Source organism: Elaeis guineensis, chromosome 1 (assembly GCF_000442705.2).
Source record: "Elaeis guineensis isolate ETL-2024a chromosome 1, EG11, whole genome shotgun sequence".
NCBI classification, from domain to species: domain Eukaryota; kingdom Viridiplantae; phylum Streptophyta; class Magnoliopsida; order Arecales; family Arecaceae; genus Elaeis; species Elaeis guineensis.
Genome location: NC_025993.2, coordinates 94,044,660 through 94,064,731, shown reverse-complemented (window position 1 = coordinate 94,064,731; position 20,072 = coordinate 94,044,660). Strand labels below are relative to the sequence as shown.

General features: G+C 37.6%; 1 protein-coding gene across 2 annotated transcripts; it reads left to right on the top strand.

Annotated features, from left to right (window-relative positions):
- Nucleotides 1-9,007: 9,007 nt before the first annotated feature.
- On the top strand, nt 9,008-17,940 carry LOC105033515 (uncharacterized). 2 transcript variants are annotated; one of them, XM_010908369.4, is made up of 6 exons: nt 9,008-9,453; nt 11,529-11,795; nt 14,291-14,464; nt 14,608-14,714; nt 15,586-15,920; nt 16,990-17,940. In XM_010908369.4, exons 1-6 carry the CDS (start codon nt 9,280-9,282, stop codon nt 17,589-17,591), a joined length of 1,659 nt encoding a protein of 552 aa, XP_010906671.1. In that variant the 5' UTR covers nt 9,008-9,279; the 3' UTR covers nt 17,592-17,940. The 2 variants fall into 2 exon arrangements, with proteins under 2 accessions (XP_010906671.1, XP_010906672.1); XM_010908370.4 differs by having other exon boundaries at nt 9,032-9,453; nt 11,532-11,795.
- Nucleotides 17,941-20,072: the final 2,132 nt, after the last annotated feature.

Below are 20,072 nucleotides of genomic sequence, written 5' to 3'. Positions count from 1 at the left end.
TGTTGGGCTTAAAATTTTTAGAAACCCAATTCATCCCCCCTCTTGGGTTGCATAGCTGGGCAACACTCCACCCACGACTTCGCTTACAGGTAAACTTCGTCCAGACTCTTAAGAGAGCCAAACTTCATCCCTGACTTTAATTGTAGGTAGACTTCGACCGGACTCCTACGAGAGCCAGATCTCATCTCCGACTCCAGCTGCAGGCAAACTTCGTCCGGACTCCTACGGGAGCCGGACTTCGTCCCCAACCTCAACTGCTGGAAGGCTTCACCCGGACTCCCATGGGAGCCGGGCTTCGTCCTCGACCTCGACTGCGGGAAGGCTTCGCCCGGATTCCTACGGGAGCTGGACTCCGCCCACGACTTCGCTTACAGGTAAACTTCGTTCGGACTCTTAAGGGAGCCGAACTTCGTCCCTGACTTTAATTGCAGGTAGACTTCGACCGGACTCTTACGGGAGCCAGATCTCGTCTCTGACTCCAGCTACAGGCAGACTTCGTTCGGACTCCTACGGGAGCTGGACTTTGTCCCCAATCCCAACTGCTGGAAGGCTTCTCCCGGACTCCCATGGGAGCCGGGCTCCGTCCTCAACCTTGACTGCGGGAAGGCTTCGCCCGGACTCCTACGGGAGCCAGGCTCCGCCCACGACCCCGGCTATGGACAAACTTCGTCTGGACTCCTACGGGAGCCGGATTTCGTCTCCAACTTCGACTGCAGGAAGACCTCATCCGAGCTCCTACAGGAACCGAACTTCGCTTCTGACTCCAGCTACAGACTCCAATCGAACTTTAGCCGATAAATCTGGACCCCTTGGTAGGCCACAGTAACGGCCACGACTCTGCTCCACTCCCTACGGCGGATCCTACGCGGCTCCATTACTCCCTGGCAGGCCGTAGTAATGGCCACGATTCTGCTCCACTCCCTGTGGCGGATCCTACGCGGCTCCATCACTCCCTGGTAGGCCGCAGTAACGGCCACAGTACTGCTCCACTTTCTGTGATGGATACCGCACGATTCTTCCATCCTATGGCAAGTCGTGACAACGGACGCCGCTCCATTCCCCACGGTAGACTCCACGTGGCACGCCCCGATGATAGCCACGGGTCCACTCCACTACTCTTCGCAACAAACTCTGCCTGACCCTGGGCAGCCCACTGCCAGACGGTTACAGATATCGCTATCAGTCTGCTGCCCCCTCCACCTATAAAAGGGGGCCCCAGATATGTTATTCTCCAAGCTCTATTTTCTATCCCAAAACTCTGCTAAAATTTTCGTTCGAGCACTCCATTCTTGTTGAGGCAGAGAACTGACTTGAGCATCGGAGGATCTTACCGGAGCAACCCCACCTCCGGTTTAGACTTCTTTTGCAGGACCCGGCGGCGACCGCGACTCCCTCGACTCCAGCTTCTCCGACGCAAGTAGATTTTTACATCAACAAAAATCAAAGGGTGTAAACCTTAAATCCTAAGCACAAATTTAGAATATTGATCCAAAATCAAAACCCCACAATTTAAATTCAAAATTGGCACTCGATAAGCCCGATTGACCAGACCATAGGGCCAATCGATCGGTGTAGAATAGCATGCACATATGGGCGACCAGTGGTCGTGATAGAGATGGACCGACCTTCTTGAGTTAACTACGGTCGATTGGTTAGGATCGAGAGAAAATTAGATGATTGATAGGTGGTCTTGATCGGGATCGATCGATCTTCTCGAGTTAACTACGATCAACTGCATAGGGACCGATCAATCAGTTTGGAATGGAACTGATTGGACAAAATGGGCCAATTGATTGGGGATTATTGACTGGGATCAACTGGCCTTCTTGGGTTCATTGTGGTTGACTACATAGGCCTAGTCGACCAGGGCATGAGACTTCGGTCAGTTGACCATATGGTCTTGACTGGGATCAACCGGCCATCTTGGGTTTACTGCGGGGCCGGTCGATCGGTTTGGAACTTAGCATCTTGCCATTGAATGGCACAAAAAATTTAATTTTCATTCTAATTAATTTTACTTATAATTTTTGTATGAGATAACCCTAAATGCTAAATCCATAAACCCAGAACTCTAAACACATGACCCTAAAACCGTAAACCTAGAACTTGAACCCTAAAATGGTGAAAACATGAAACCTTAAACCAGAAAACCAAATTCCTTATTTGTTAAATAATCATATGAAATTTAATTAATTTTGTTTATAATTAATTCTAAGCTGATTTCATATTACAATTACATAAATCATAACAAAGGATACATGTGCAGAAAAAGATCAAAGTCATAACTCAAAATACAAACGATAAATAAGTCATAATTCTAAATACAAATAATATGTAAGTCATAGGTTCAAATGCAAATGATACATAAGTCATAATTCCAAATACAAATGATATATAAGTCATAAGTCATAACAAATGATACATAAGTCATAACTCCAAATACAAACAAAAATAAATATTAAAGATCATCGATCGAAGCATCGTGTACTGCAATTAGAAGCTAAGGCCTAAGCATCTACTAGAGGGTCTTGTGGTTAGGGCTGGAAGTGGGCTCGGGCCGGCTTGAGGCCCATCGGGCCGAGCCGGCTTTAGGTCAGGCTTCGAGCTCGGCCTAAAATTATTTAGGCCAGGCTCGAGCCAAAAAATAAGGTTTGTTTTGCTTTTGGGCCAGGCTCGAGCAGACCTTTGATCTGGCTCGAGCTCGGCCCGAATATTAGCCCAAAGTTCAACTCGAGATTTTAAGACAAATCCCACGATGCATAACAAAGCCTAAAGGATGGGGATGTCGTTCTCTAAATTCTCCCAGAGTTCTTAGATGCTGGCAGGGTTCTTGAGGATGCCGACAGTGGCAATCTAGGCGGAGGGCATGCCGGCATGGCAAACCTCAAAGAGGGCGGTGATGCCCTCATGAGAGTTGATCACCATGGCGTTGTCCTTGGCAAGGGTCAAGGTTTGGAGAGCGATGCAGGCCTGCTCCTCAGTGGTGCCCCCGCTGCCATCGGACTTGAGGGTGCGGGCGAGGTGGTGAAGGAGAGGGGTGCTATCGGCGACTAGCACATGGTGGCAGCTCTCGACGACAGCAATCTTTGCGATCATGGCGACAGCCTTGGCTCGGGCCTCACCGCTAGAGGTGGAGGAGTCGAGGAGGTGAAGCAAGGCCAGCACCACCCCTTGAGTGCATAGTGATCAGGATGTTCTTGACATCCTCCCGAAGAAGCGCGATGAGGGAATCCAACATGATGATTCTTGACATCGAGCTCCCGATCTAAAGGTGGGTCACGAGGCTCCTAGCCTTAGAGTGGATTGATTCCCAATGGGAGGTCTCGGAGGCTGCCACAGCCACCTTATGCATGGGCAAGGGTTTAAGGAGGTAGCCGGTGCAGAGGAGGAGGTCGGCATCGGTGGCAAGCTGGTCGAGGGCAGCGGCAATATCGCTCTGGGTGTGAAGCTTGTCAGTTGGGGGGTCAGGAGAGCGGCAGTGGAGGGCAAGGGTGAGGGTGAGAGAGAGGGTTTGGGAGAGGGAGCGAAGGAGGTCTTCAGCGGTGTAGATTGTGGGTTGGCCCAATTAGGTTCAGGCCGGGCTCAAGTCCGGGCTCGAGTTGGGCTCGAGTCTGAGTCTTTTAGAAAATTTTAGACTTAAGCCCGACTTGAAATCTGAAAAAAAAATTGGGCCGGGCTCGAGCGGGGGTATAACCCGGCTTGGCCTAGCCCACTTCCAGCCCTACTTATAGTGACGGAGAAAACTGATGATAAAACTACTGTACGAACTGATCAAACCATGCGAATCCCTCATCCAGACATCTCATCAGAGATATCTCAAGTGCATCTATTTGAGCAGACAATGCTTGTAGATTGGATGATTGCTGATCAAACTATGTAGACTGGTCAGGCTAAGCAATAAGAATAGATTGTGTACTTTGATCATGATGCATAGGCTAATCTCTATCAGCAAGCTCACCTTCTTCTGCACTTTCTTCTTCATTCATATCATCTACACGTTCTATGCCCCATTAGAAAAAATATACCCCATTCATCTCAAAGATGAGTGATTGTAGATATTAATGAGTTTAAGTTTAATAATTTTATCATCATCACTGATGGGGATATCAAATGTCTCGAAGATAACAGTCATGATAGCTCCATAGGATAAATAAGATTTTGCACTTTAAAAGATTCATTCATATAATGCATTATCATATATGGCAAATGAACCCTACTATCTGAAAGAGATAAACATTTAGAAACGATACATTATCTCTATGACCCCTTCGAGATAGGAAATTAAATATGAAAATATGATGAATGAGGTGGTTCAATAAACACAATGCACGTGCACTAGATTTAGTAGTACCAACTAAATTATTATCCTCATAAATATTTCTAGCAGAAGAAAAATATTTTAAAACTCGATGACTCCAACAAGTGATATTAAAATATTTATCACCATCTGACAAAAATATCCAATATTTGATCAAGCATACTAAAGTCAAACTCAATAATCTTTCTTTTGACATAAGATAAAATAGAATATCTTGATCTGTCAAAACTAAAATTACGATAAAAATATTTCATTAGAGTAGGATAGTTTGGCTTGTTAAGAGTATTCATTGATAACCAATCCATTCTTTCCAATAAAAATCTAATTTAAAAATTACTAAATTGATCTAGATCTAGTATCCTTCACCCCACAACTTTTCTACAAGAAAAATTAGATCTAAACTTCTTTTTACATTCATTATGCCAAAATAAATCTTTCTTGTACCTACTTATTTGTAATTTTTCTTTTTCTACACGAGCTTTCTTTATTTTTGACATACTACTTCTTTTTGAAGCTATTGGATCGATTTGTAGGATGGAAGAGGATTAGAATTCAGGATGGGGACCACCGTTTGTTGGTGAGGATCAGTAAGAGGGGAATAAGGGTCGTTCGGAAGGGAAGAGAGGCACAAGAGGGAAGAAAGCAATCTGGGTGGAGGGGGCCACGGCAAGAGGGAAGAAAGCTGCCCGGGGGTGGGAGGGAGTAGGGGTCCACGGTAAGGAGGGTAACGGGGCCAGTCACAAGAAGGGGAAGAGGCCGGTCGTGGAAGGAGAAGGAGGTCGCAGGAGGGGGCGGAGGTCGATCGTGAGAGGGGAAGGAGATCGGTAGTATGAGGGATGGAGGCCGATCGCGGGACGAGGAGGTGGCCAATCGTGAGAGACGGGAGGGGACGAATGAGGCTATCTGGTGGGGAGGAAGCCGATCACAAAGAGGACGACGGAAGAAAGGAGCACCATGAAATGATATGTTGAACATGCGATTTTATAGTGAAATCGCATGTTCAACATGCAATTTTATTTTTAAATTTGAAATTCAAGTTGCCATTGCGGGAAGTCAGGTGATCTTGAAATTGTATGTTTAATATTATCATGTGATATCCAAATCAAATGTCAACATGTGCCATCCAAGTCAATCCACGTGATATGTGATTTCAAGTTCTAAATTGAATGTTCAACGTACGATTTTAACACGTGACATACAAATCAATCCAACTATCGTATTTTGAAAAATAAATTGGAATGAGGATAGATTTATTTTATGATTTTGCATTTCATCAATCAAAATCGCTCCTGTACAAATCAAGATAGAATAAATAAAAAAAATAGAAAACAAACTTGCCATCCGGCGTACCTTCCAATCGATATTGCATCAGCCTCACATGAATTTTTCCCTCCAGTGCCCATGAGATGTTCCGTACCGGCGTCAAGCCTTCGCCGCTCTTGGTGTCGGGGTACAGACAAAGATTACCTACTTTATCCGATGTCTATCCACAAGGGGAGTCGGGATCCATGTCGGCTCGCACGTGTCAGCCGTCAGCAGAGTGCCGGCGCTTCACCCACTGCCACGTTCCCACTATCCGTCCGAAGGCCAAGTCGGAAGGTTCGTGAAGCGGGCCCCACACGTGCCCAAAGTGGACCCGGCACCTCTCGGCTCGTGTTGGTGGTCCCCACGTCTTCTTATCCGCTTTTTCTATTCTCTGTTAGTGTCATCCAGCTGGCACTCAATGACCGAATTACCCTTGTTTTTCCCGGTTACAATTGCCCTCGTGCTTTTAAGGATTTGTGATAGAGATAGAAAGGGTAGAAATCTTAAGCTTAAAATCTAAGACTACGTAGCTAATTGCCTGATTAGAATCCCTACTCAAAACAAGGGAACATCATATATCTCCTACTCCCGTAGGGGACTCTTTTCGTTCTCCTTGATTTAATATAAATTATTTGATTTTTTTCTAATAACACTTTTTTTTATATACCAAAGTAGATTGTAGATCACAGATGATGGTACCATACAATTATTTTAATTAAAAAAAAATATTATAAGTAATGGACTACCTTTCCCTAAATGCCTCTAATCTCTTGGAACTCGGTGAATACAGAATCTAATCCAAGAAGGCACGACTAGGATATTAAAATTTTCTAAAGAATTGCATGCTATAGGCTTATGTTAAAGTGAGAATAATAGGATTAAGCTTGGCTGGCTGTTGTTTGCTCTTTTAGCTTTTCAAAAATCCTGTATTCTCTTGTGATTTGGCATATTGTTCTCCTTTATTGTTAGATGTCCAGCCATAACACTATATCTGTACTTTTAGATATATTGTAAGTCGATAATGTTTTTCTTAATATATCAAGCTTGGCTTTTCTTTCTATCCAAAAAAAAAAAGTAAGAATAATTATAGCATTAAACTATTCATAACATGCAATATTTTAGCTAGATATATCATATAAAATCAAGCATCTTCATTGCGTACGCCAAATATTAGTATATATACATATAAAGATGCACATAAGCTGAGCCAAGCTGAGTTGAATAATAGGTTAGTTGAGTCAGTCTTAATATAACATGCTGAAATGCTAAATTTAAAGCTCAACCGAGCTGAAGCAAATTTTTATGCTGTATATAATGAGATTAGCATCCAAGCTCAATAGAGCTGAGCTTGAATCACTTGTGAGCAGTCCAATTTGTCTCTCTCCTTTTTTTGTACAGTACAAGCCAGATATGATTAAACTATCAAAAGGGGATAGCTATTTAAACATTTTAGTATAATCATTAGGTTATTTTTTGTTTACTTTTTTGTAAGAAAGTAAATTGGATTAAATACTGTTTACTAACTAAACTCTATTGTATTTGATGTATACTCAATTTGTTATGGCTAATAAATTGCTCTTAGTATTTTGAGTAGTTCTTGATTTTACAATATGTCTTAATGGTAGCTCGAGCATCTTTGTTGTGTAAAAAATGATAGAGAACACTTGTTCTGCTAATTAATTTTATATAGGGATACTCTTGTATTAGTTAGGATCCATCTTTTTCTTACGAATATTATATTTTATAATAAACTCTATACTATCTATGGTTATTTTGTAAAATATATATTAGCTCACTTCTGACCCTTTCCTCGATCATCCTTGTTTTTGGTTTAGAGTGAGAAAAAGGGTTAAAAAAAATAGAAGCACTTTCAACCGGAGTAAATTAACTTTTCCATATCATCCGGAGTGAATATTTCATCATTTATAATGGGGTAGTTTATTCCATAATAAAACAAACTAGCTAAGTTAATTTACTCTGGATTGACCTGTTAAGAAACCAGACACAAATGATAAGGGTGCATTTGGTTCGCTATTAAAAAAATATATATATATATTTTTATTTTTTAATTTTAAAAAAATAAAAATTAAAAAATAATATTTGATAATACTATGAAAAGTAAAAAGTAAAAATCAAAAAAATCAAAATAATTACTTTATATGGAAAGTAAAATTTTTTATTTTTTTAAAATTTAATTTTTTAATTTTTTTGCTTTTGTACATCTAAAACGCCAAATCAAAAAGTAAAGAGCCTGAATCATTCTCTCTCGTCGAGCTCTTCATCTCTCCACTCTCTTCTCCCTCTCTTTTTGAACTTTTTTTCCTCGTCGAGCTCTTCACTTGCCATCCCCAAACGTTATTTTTTGCTTTATAGCAACGTAGTTACCAAACATACTTTTTATTTTTTTATTTTTACTTAATAGTAAAAATCAAAAAAATAAAAAATATTTTTTAAAAATTAAAAATTAAAAATAAAAAATGTAACCAAATGCACCCTAAATAAAGCCAATGTGATTTTACCTTTTTTTTTTCCAGATAAATAATATGATTTGATTCCAAGGATCGAACTTTTTGAGTTTCAACTTTGTTTGATTACATGCTTTGTCGAACTTGTTGACCTAGAATAGTTTATAAAATTTAATTTAACTAATAACAATATCTTTCAGCTACTAAACAACTCAAGCTTGAACGTATGTTACGTGAGCTAATTTGATTTTATGGTTAAACGAACCCATGGTAGAGTTAATAATGATTGGTGCCACAAAAAAAAAATAAATTATTCTTCTGCGCCAAAGATGCGACCTGAACCCATGGAAGAGTTAACAATGATTCCAAAAGTCTTTTTATCAGGAAAAAAATGATTAAGAAAGTGTCAATGCATAAGTTGTAGGTTATTTGACCTCTAAAATCTAGATTAGGATCTTTTTGAAATGATTTCCACTAATCCCATCTATTTTTCCTCTCTTCATGCTAACCTCGCTGCACCATCCATCACAACCCGAACATCCAGACAGCGAATAGACAGCTTGGGCCAATTTGCACCTCCGTGGCCACATCTACAAACTAATTTCAACACGGTGACCCAAAGGAACCTCCGAAGCCACTCGCTCCGCCTCCTGGTCTCTCTCGATCTCCTCGCCATCGCCGCATAAGAATGGAAAGCGACGGGTACCGGAACCGCCTCACGGGCAATTCCGTAATTTCGACGTCCAGGGAGTTGCCACGTGTGCAGCAGTCGTGTGGCACGCGTACAACGCCCCTCGGCCAGCTCGTCACGCGACGACGAAGTCCAAGTCCGCTAACAATTTTTGCCCCTCTATGTATTTGTCTATTCCCATTAGATAAAAAGAATAAGAGAAAAAAAAAATAGATTAGCGCATCCCACCTCGCGGATTCCCTCTAGCCCGGCCTCCGTTGCCCCTTTCTCTTTCGTCCTCGCGTGAAAGCAGATCCAATTCCTCGTCCCCCACCTTCTACGATTCCGATTCCCCGACAGCCGTCTTCGGCTCGCGTTTCTCCCCGCTGTTCGATTCTAGGGTTTTCTTGGATTCATCTCTGACAAGAGGGGAGTGGTAGGAGGGGTGGATCGCGAGGAGTCGTGATCTCGGGTTTTTGGGCGGTTCTGGTTGCTGATCCTTGATTTCTTGGGGTTTTCTGATGGTTCAGTTGGCGAATTTCGGCAATTTGCGGCCGGAATCGGAGCTGCCGGGCAAGGCGGCGGCGCCGCCGACGCCGCCGACGGTGCCGGTGAAGTTGGAGATCGAAGACCCGTTGGATGAGGAGCATGGGCCTCTAAACAAGAGAACCAAGGCGGACGTTCCTGTTCAGCAGGTGAATCTCTTTCTCGTTCTCTGATCTATTATTTGGATTCAGCTGGTTAAGGTCCAATCTTGGCTATTCATCAAGCTCACCTGTTGGGGTTTATTACTCCTCCCAATTTCTAATATTCGATTGGGCCTGATTAGAACTCCATTGTTGGTAGCTTTTTGGGTGCGGGAAAGCAGATTATTTTAATACTTAGATGTTGGAGGAGTTGGAAAATAGTTCAGTTTTCTGTGTGTTTCTTTTATGAGAATTATTTTTGGGAGATTTTGCTTAGAAAGTTGCTGTATTTATGGATTGAGGTCTCAGTCGTTGAAAATAAAACCCCTCATCTTTTGCCTTGCGCAGTGAAAAGTTGTTGAAGAGAATGCATGATTTCTTTTATTTGCTAAATGTCATCTATTTTTGTTTGAAGAATACATTCCTTTTGACGATAAAATATTATGCTACTGGTACAGAGCATCATTCTTGGATCAGTATATCCTTCTTTTTTCCTTTTTCTTCCCCTCTAAGAGCTCTGTCTTTGGAGAGTAAAAACTTGCTCGAAAATTTATATTGTTCTTGGTAAATATTTTTTATGCAATATTTAGATAGAAAACTAATTTATCAATGTTCCATGACTAACTTGGGTAGCTTGCTAAGATCTATCTATATTTCCTGTAATATCCTTTATTATATATTTTATTACATTATATAATAGTAATAATATAATATATATTCTAATATCATATAATATATAATGCATGTTAGCCATATTATTTTACATATCATTATAATATAATAAAATATAATATAATGTTACATGATATTGCATTATAATAATATATAATATAATAAGATATATGTATGTGTTATGTTATTATTATAAGGTAAGGAGTATTTTAGGAATAAAATTAAAAAAAAATGATTTATCCATCTTTTAGATGGGTAAGATTTTTCTTCTATTTTATGGATAAATGCTGTCTATGCAAAAATAGCCTACCTACCTAGAGAAGCATGGGGATAAAGATAAGTTGGTTAATAGGAAAGTTAACTAACTTTTCTATGATATTGCCTCCCAAAAAAAGAAAGGGTTTTAAATGGTCTTGTGACTATGGTGGTGTTCAGCTGTAATTTTAGATTACCGCATTTGGTATGCTATGTTTTAGTGATTAAAAGTTATTCGATATCTATGAATAATCTGTTTGGTATTTTATGAGAATTCAAGATTATTGACCATATAATATCAAAACTATCTCTGATATTTTTCATAAATAATATATTTATTAATCATATAAAATATATTTTAATAAAATATAAATATATTAATTAATATTTTAAGTGAATATATTTCATAAAGATATATTTATTAGTATTATAAATTATTAACTCTATACAAAATATTAATTTTTATTGTAGAACTAATATTTTTATGTGTACGATAATATTTTTTTTAATAATAACATCTATTTTGATTAGGACAATAAGGAAAATAGAAGTAATATCAAATAATTTTATTATATAAATATAAAGTGCAATGATATTTTCCTACTATAATTTAGAAATATCATTGGATAATAATATAACAATAATATGATTAATAATATATTATAATATCATATATATCATAAATATACTATATAATATGAATATAATATAATATAATATATATAATATTGATAAATTATATTTATGGTATGTCGATATGTTAATTTTTTTTTTGGCAAGATGGAGGGATATTTTTGTCTTTAAATTTCAGTCCAAGATCACTATCTTATGTGATCTTAGATACCAAACATCAAGGACAGATATCCCATCACTAGATTAGATGGTGATTTGAGAAATGTGGGTGATTTGGGATCACTATCATATAGGATTATCATGGTGTAACCAAATGCCCAATGCATATCACCCTTAATCTTGGGATGATCATCCAATATCAAATGCCCCTATAATGCATTCTATTCTTGGATATAAACAGAAATTAAGTTTGGTAGGTGTTATAGTCAGCACTTTGTTATGATTCTTTAGTTGTTTGACCTGATTTAGATGTTATGTCCATTAATACTAATATCAATTTGTGCTCTTGATTTGATGTTTTGCAGCAGTGGGGCACGAGTTCAAATATGGTCCCACCACAAGATTTGCGGTATAATTTGCTTAATGAGCCAAGTCCATTGGGTCTGCGCTTGAGGAAGAGCCCTTCTTTGTTGGATTTGATTCAAATGAGGCTTTCTCAAGCCAATACAAGCAGCAGTAGCTCTGATGTTGGAAAAAGGAAAGATGCTAGGTCAGCTTGTGCTTCAGCCACATCCGAAAAGATGAAGGCATCAAACTTTCCTGCTTCCCTTTTAAGAATAGGGACTTGGGAGGTAATCTTAACTATGTTTAATGATGGAAAAAGAAATTAAACAGTGAAATTTTTGTTAATAGAAAATGTATGAAAATTTTTATTTTAACTTTATTTGATGTTCTTTTGTTCAGTAGAATTTATCTATGATTGAATTTGTAATTCAATGTACTCAAACATATAATCTTTGGGAAACTCATCTTTGATTTTGTTTCAAGAATCCTTTTTTTTTTTTTGTTTTTTTTTTTTGGGGGGTCGGGGGTGGAAGGTATATGTGGAGAATCAGGTAGCACACTAGTTATCTTATGCATATATACATTTGTTGGTTTTGGAAAAGAAGGGAAAAAATTTAAAAGTACTTTACCTGTGACATATGGTGCAAAGTGCAAGTAATGTTTAAATTTGGATTTTATAATTCATAAATAGGTTTAGACTCAAACAAGAACTCTATATGGATGTTATAAAAGATAATTATCCGTTTGATCAGTTGATAGCATTTTTTTCAAAAAAAAAAAAAAAATCATGTGTTAATTTATGAATCTTGCATAAGGACAATCACACAATGATGCCAACTAAAACCATACATGAATTAGAGCAGATGTCTGCCCTCATTCTTATAAGCATTTTTCTTTTTTATCAAATCACATCCAGTTCATCTTTGCCTAGGCCCAACATGTAAATCTATTTGATTGGACTTATGCCAAAGATGTTAAGAAGATACATCTGTTGCACTTACCTTGTATTCATTGTTCTCAAATTTTAATTTCGAGGTTGTCGCCGCTGGGATCGAAAGATGGTCTTGCTCTTGCTCATAGAGAACCATGCATGCTGCATTACTAGAGCAATGTGAAAGCATCTCGTATTTAGTGTTATCAATTCATTAGATCAGAACAATGGATTTGGTTGTGCGGTCATGTGGATGATGACAAAAATAGTTCTCATTTTGCATGGTGTGATTCTTTTCCCAAATGCTTTTCCAAATACATGAAGGATTTAAGAGCAGTCCTCTCTTCTGCTTTCCCTATCTGCAAAAGAGTTTTAGAACTGGGGTCTGCCATCCTATGAATCCTCCATTTTCACTTTAAAATAGACCAAAACAAGTATGCAGCAGAAGTTTCCTATTTATTATAGGAACTGTATGTAATCAGAGAAAATAATCTTTTAATTATTTGGAGTATAATGTAGGTGATGGATGATGGTTAAAGGATGTGTGGAAATCCACATAGATGAGTGGATCAAAATCTATTAAAATTTTAAATATCCTAACTTTCGATAGTAGTGAGTTGTGATCGTCACAGTCATAACTACTTGAATGCTAGGGAATTCACTAGGTTGCATATTACATTAAAGGGAATTCAATTTTTTTGTGAGGAGGCATGGCCCTTATTGCCACCCTAGATCTGCAGCATGTTAAAGAAGGGGGAGGGGTGGGCGGGGTTCTTTTTTTGTTTTTGTTTTTTTGTTTTTTTTTTTGTTGGGGGGGGGGGGGGGGGGGGCGCAGCATGCATACTTGAAATTGCATTCATATCTATATTGAATATATATGTCAACTTTTTGATGCTAGATAATTGTAGTACCTGCCCATACTTATTTTAAGTATCTTTTTTTTTTAATTAAAAAAGTTTAAATTAAAAAAAAGGTTATTTCATACATCTGGAATACACCTGAGATAGTTTCCCATGCCTCTAGAAGTGAAGGGGAGGTCATCATTTTCTTTCATCATTCCTTTTCTTTTCTTTCAGAAATCTTGATCTTTAATAATGAATTGTTAATATTGGAGTTTGTAATATTGATATTATTGTATAAAATATGGTGTATAGTATGTGAGGACTAAATGATTTATTTTGTGAATGTTAATGCTATTTATAAAGCAGGAATTGCGTTATTAATCGCTCACTATGCTTCATGCTATATCACGTACACACATACATACATATATACATGCATACATATATGTGTATATATATGTGTGTGTACATGTACGTTTATACCCTTGCCATTGCTCATCCTACTGCTTCAAGGTTTGCTGTATCCCATGCAGCAAATCTTGAAACAGTATTATATCCATCTCCATGCTTCATGAAAAATGGTATGCAGTGGAATTGTCTTAATATCCTCATGCTTTAGATGAAGAGTTTGATTTAAAATTTTTGGTTCTGTTAACTATGTGCGGTTAACCATGTGCTGTTTTCAAAATTGAGAGAAATAAATCATCTAGAGCAAAGACATGTATGTAGGGCCATGCTGCTATAGTCTTTGGCATTTCATTTCCTATTAATGCAGAGAGCCACTCAAACACTCTCGTATCCCGTTATGGCCATAAGTTTTTTATGTGATTGGTTGGATAGTCTGGAAAAGTCGATTGTTATTTTCATTTCCCATGGTATAGGATGAAAACCATTCATGGTCATCATTTGGGATAGGGTGAATCTTAAATACTCCACTCTTTTTTGTGTGTTTTTGATTTGTCAAGGTAGTCAGGCTCAGAACAAAACTGACTGATTCTATTGATAACAGTATGCATCAAGATATGAAGGTGATTTAGTAGCAAAGTGCTATTTTGCAAAGCACAAGCTTGTGTGGGAAGTTCTTGATGGTGGTCTGAAGAACAAGATTGAAATCCAATGGTCAGATATCACAGCTTTAAAGGCAACCTGCCCAGAAAATGGACCAGGGACTTTGGATGTTGTGGTAAGTTTACTTGGGAACCAGTACATGTCATAAAATTGCTTCAGCACTTTCTTCTCTGCTAACATGTTTCTCCCCCCTCTGCCACACGCCCCCCCACCCCCCAACCCCACCTTCCTTTTTTTTTTTTTTTTTTCTTTGCTTAGTTGGCTAGGCAGCCACTTTTCTTCAGAGAGACTAATCCACAGCCTAGGAAGCATACATTGTGGCAGGCAACTTCAGATTTCACTGGTGGGCAAGCAAGCATACACAGGTAAATTCAGATGATTTTATGCTATTTAATCCTTTGAAATCCTATTATTGATGCTGTAATTGGAAGGCTTCCAAAGTAAGTTGTAAACATTTTATTGTGTATTTTAATATTGTCAAGTTGTGCATAAATATTGGATTCTTGCATTAATATTTTCTTTACATGCTAGTGCACACATCTTAAGAGTAATGAGGACATGATTGGCAAAAATTAAAATAAAAAAAAAAAGTAAAGTTGAAAAAATGACATTTCTAAGATATTTGTAGACTTTTTGATTAAAAAGAAATATTAAAGAGGCAAGGATAACAAATGATCGCAAGAAAATATCACTGCTAATAACAATATAGGGTATCATTATTTTGTGACATATATGCATATATTTTAAACTAGTCATTAATATGTTACCAATAAATCATAAAATTCATGTATAATTTGAGAACAACTGGATTGATTTATATTCAGGGAAAATATTCAGAAATCATTTGGCCAAGAGGAAAAAAAATTAGAATAATCTGAGAATTTTTCAGTAATTCGGAGAATACTATAACTATGCTTGTACGCACATCTGCTTTTAGTTGGTGACTGTTGTTTTCTAAGTTAGATGCCTCTGGGTGAAGCTTGACTGGTTTTTTTTTTTGGTTGAAATTAAATTAGCAAGATTGTTTAGATCTCACCTATTTCTCCTTCTCCTCCTCCTTTTTCTTGTTTTTTTGGATATACATAGAATGCAGCTTGTGTGAAGTCTTTGAATGGTTCATGGCAAAAGAAATCTCATTTCTAGTTCTCCCTTCTCATGTTTCTGTCTGATTTGTTAGTGCTAATTCCTCACATAAATGAATATCATATGATTTTTATGTGAAACCACTGCTTTCAGGAGGCATTTTCTACAGTGTTCTCAAGGCCTGTTAAGCAAGCATGTTGAGAAGCTTATCCAATGTGATCCGCGTCTATATGCTCTGAGTCAGCAGCCAAATATTATTTTAGAAAATCCATACTTTGAACCAAGATGCTCTGTTTTTGAGGACCAAGATGAATCTAAATGTCATGGTTTTGATAGTCTAAAGGATGCTTATGGATCCCCAGTGCAAGGATTTCGAGATTCTGGATCGCCTCGTGCTGGTTCATCAATATCCACTAAGAGTAACATAAAGGATCCTATTGGTAGGGCAGCAGATGTTGTGGGACGGGACAGTCATTCACCTAGCTCAGGTAACCTGCCTGTACCAGTTCATAACAAGTATTGTGTGCATAGGTACATTAAGCATTCATGTGTTTGGGTCTTATTGTGTCATGTGTGTGTGCGCGTGTGTTGTGATTCTTTGTGGCTTAGGTTGAAGGGGAATTGAAAAAGAAAACCTATTCATTTTTCACACAGGCAATCAACATAATTCTTGCCTGGCTAGTTTACATGACCAATTTTATTTTACTATCTTCTGAGCATAATTGCCCATGAAATTTGGAAAGGAAACAGAATGACAAACCTTCCAAAAGTCTTACCAAAAGATTCTGTTATATCAGTTCAAACCTGGATATTGGAGCATCATGCTTGGTGACCAGTAATTCTTATAGCATTTTATGATTATGATAGTCTGCTCCATGATGGGCATTTTAAAATGGATTTTACATTTTATGTCTGGATTAGTCTTGGTCAGGGGACGTGGAGCTGATGAAAGCCTTCTCCATAATTGTTTTCTTCAACTCATCTATCTGTGCTTTTTATTGCTATTAAGCCAAGCTTTTTTTTTCCTCTTTTGGTTTCACATGATTACTTGTGAGTACTGTCGTGATTCTTTGTAAGTGACACTTTCCTTGCATAGAAATTTTGATATCTCCACTTTATTTATAGTTTATATGCGAGTTGGCATAGTTGATTTAGTCAACTCAGGCTGACTGCTATATCCTTTGTACAAGTCGGCTTCTTTTTATCTTTTATTATTTATTTTTTCTTTTTTGGTATTTAATTATATCTGTATGTCACTTTTCAGTGCTTTTTGATATTTACATAGGGTTTTCCTTGCCTTTCCAATGACCAAATATGTTTTGATTTTGTTCTTGTATGTGTTGAAGAGTCCCTTTTAGTCTCTGGTCGATTTGAAAGCTTTGATTAGTTTCTGCGGTAGTTATCAGTTCATAGATATTCATTGCTTGTGTAAGTTGGTGCACTATATTGTGGAATCTGGAGTAGGTCCGGCTGATAGATTTGCCTGTGTTATAACATGTTGTTAAGAGTGATCCAATTGCTGTTTTTTTATGGTTTTTAACATCTTGTCTATTTCAGTGATGGACAACCGGGTGATTGAAGATAATCCTGCAAGCGAAACTGAAGAGTTCAAGGATCCTGGACGCTGGCATCAGTTCAAAGTGCCTGGAATCCGACCATCCATGTCCATGAGCGACTTAGTGAACCATCTAGGACATTGCATTTCCGAACAGATTAATTCAGGCAATCCACCATTATCTGGTGATGGTCTAAAAACCAAAGATATCCTGGAAGAGATAACCCAATACCTCCTCAGTGATTCCCAAATTTCATCTGCTTCTGATGAAAAATCCCTCATGTCGAGGGTCAATTCTCTTTGCTGTCTGATCCAGAAGGATGGTGGTTCAGCTCAAAACCTGCAGATAAACAGTGGCGATGGTGCTGTGGGTGATGATGTCATAGATAATGCTTCAAAAGCAGGGTCAACATCTGAGAGAAAACCATTGTTTGATTTTCCAGTGGCAGAGGGAGAGTCTAATGATGCTCCTGGCTGCAAGCAGCCTGCGAACATCTCCAGAAAAGAGTCATTTGGAGAGCTGCTGATGCATCTTCCTCGGATTGCTTCATTGCCTCAATTCTTGTTCAACATTGCAGAAGATGCTGAAAACCAGGCCAGATAACTGCTTCACTTGAAATCTTTCATGTAAAATTGCATTAAAAAGAGTCTTGCCACTGCTCCCCTCTCTCCCTTTCTCTGTAGTTGCGTGTATAGAACAGTGTAGGTGGAGTCAGGATTCAAATATTGATGATGTGATAAACTTCATATCATTAGATAATGTTGTAATCTGTTGGAGTCTTCTGTATGCTGATGTAAAAATATACCCATTAGGAGCTTTGTCTTTATGTAAATTTATGCTCAGAATCTTAGAATTGTGTTACTCAAGATATTCCTAGCGCTCAGATTCTGGTGTACATCACCATTACTCAAAAAGGATTGCAAACATGGGAGTTCATTTCACTTGCCAATTCTGTCTAGTGTCTTTGATGCGTGAATTACGATGTCCACGCATGGGGCTGCGCTTTTCCTTTCAATATGCATTTTTTATGATAGCATGGCATGTACTGCTGATTATGATGGGGGCGAGGTATATATTTTGTGCGGTATTCTAAATGGTGCACCATCATGCTGAATGGTAGATTCAGCTGTCCCATGCTTCTTGCTGCTGCTGCTGTCATGAACTGACGAAGAGGGTCAGCAAAAGCTATAAGATCTTCCATGTAGCTGCGAGGCTTTTCTCCTAGTTAGTGGTAGGCATGGTACGAGATTGTTTTGGTCAATGTAGGCTGAAACTAATGAAAACTGGCCATAGATGCTCTTTTAGAGCATTAGTTTCATTTTGAAGGAGAGAGAAGCCTGTAACTCCAAAGCCTTCCTGAAAGAAAATGTGCCCCAGGCTGAGCGGCACCAGTTAAGGAGGCACGGCCTGTAGCTTTTGCTTTTGAAGCCTCTCTTTGTAGCTGATGAAACTTTGCCACCTACCAACAAATTGCAAGTCATTTCTTCATTCCTTTGTGTACATAAAAGCATTTATGTGGAATTAGGTGAGATATATCTAATCAATGTTATTTTCATACTGTATGATCATAAATTATTTGCTGTTGGTCCTTGATATGATGCTCGTTGTAGCTAGTTTTCATTTTATAGGCAATGTCATAGTACGCCAATTGAAGTGCTATTCAGATTACCGACTGAATTTGCTGGAAAATTCATTTCAAACGAGTTCTGATTGAAATTGAACCATGAAAGTTGAAATTTCAGTGCAGAACTGACATTGGATAAAATGATAAATATAGAGAATAATGTATCTCAATTAGAGAGTAAGAGGGTTTGGATGTGCTAGGGAATAGCTTTAAAGTTTAATATGGAAAGAAAAACAGAAAAAATAGAATCAATTGTTAAAAGATAGGGAAATATGAAATCAAAATAGTCAAAGATAACAACAAACTCACTTTGGGACCTATCTAGGAGCACAACTAGTGTTATAAGCCTCACTTTTATTTGGTAGCACAAGAAATGAAAACCCCGAAACTTCATGCACCTTCAATATAAATTCTGGTTACATAACCCAATTATATTTCTAGATAAAGAAAATCCTCATGATTTTTCTAATCCCTACAACAACCCTTATAAAACATGGCTGGAAGTAGGGGGGAATGTGGATTAGATTATATCCATCTGGATCCATTTTCATATATGAAATTATTCGGATATAGATAAAAATTTGAGCATCAAATTAATATTTATATCCATATCCATATCCATCAAAGTAAAATATATATGGATATGGATATGGATGGATAACTATTCAATCCGTATTCAAAAATTTGATTTTATTTGTAATCCTATGTAATTTTTTATAGCACCTAAACTTTTAAAGAAAATATATGAGCATGTTGATATTCTATTACTTTGATTTACCATTTGCTTAGTAGTATTTTTGATTTTGTGATCATAAAAATTTAATTATCCGATTTACATCTGTATTTATATCCATACTTCTAGTATCCTATTTGTATTTTTATCTATATCCATTTAAAATAAATATAAATATGAATCTCTGCATCCGACTCATATCTGTATATGTAACATAATTCATCAAATGAAATAAATATGAATATGAATATTGGTATCCAATTCATATTTGATTTGATTTCATCCCTAGCTAGAAGTCATGATTACCATTGCATGAATGATGCAATGAATAATCCCTATTGCAGTAAATAGATTCATCAAGCTATCACACAAAATTTGAGATCTTTGAATCTCAATCTTTGTTTCAAAACAATCTACTAAAAACAAAATGAGTAGAAAAGAGTATAACAAATTACCAACTAAAATCAAGAGAAACAAAATTCCTGTGGCTCTCCAATGCATGATGATAAGATCTTCTTAGATCTCATCAAATTGCATCTTAGATGTCCACATGATTAGGTCTTTAATGATGAATTCAAACAACTTAAAAATATAACTTGATTCTTTAACATTTTTGTTAGTTTAATATTTAGGGATTTCATCTTGTACTAATTAAAACTATAAATTCAAAGTTTACAAAGTAATACATACTCTAGCACTATGACAGGTTTTATAGTTTGGATGCCAT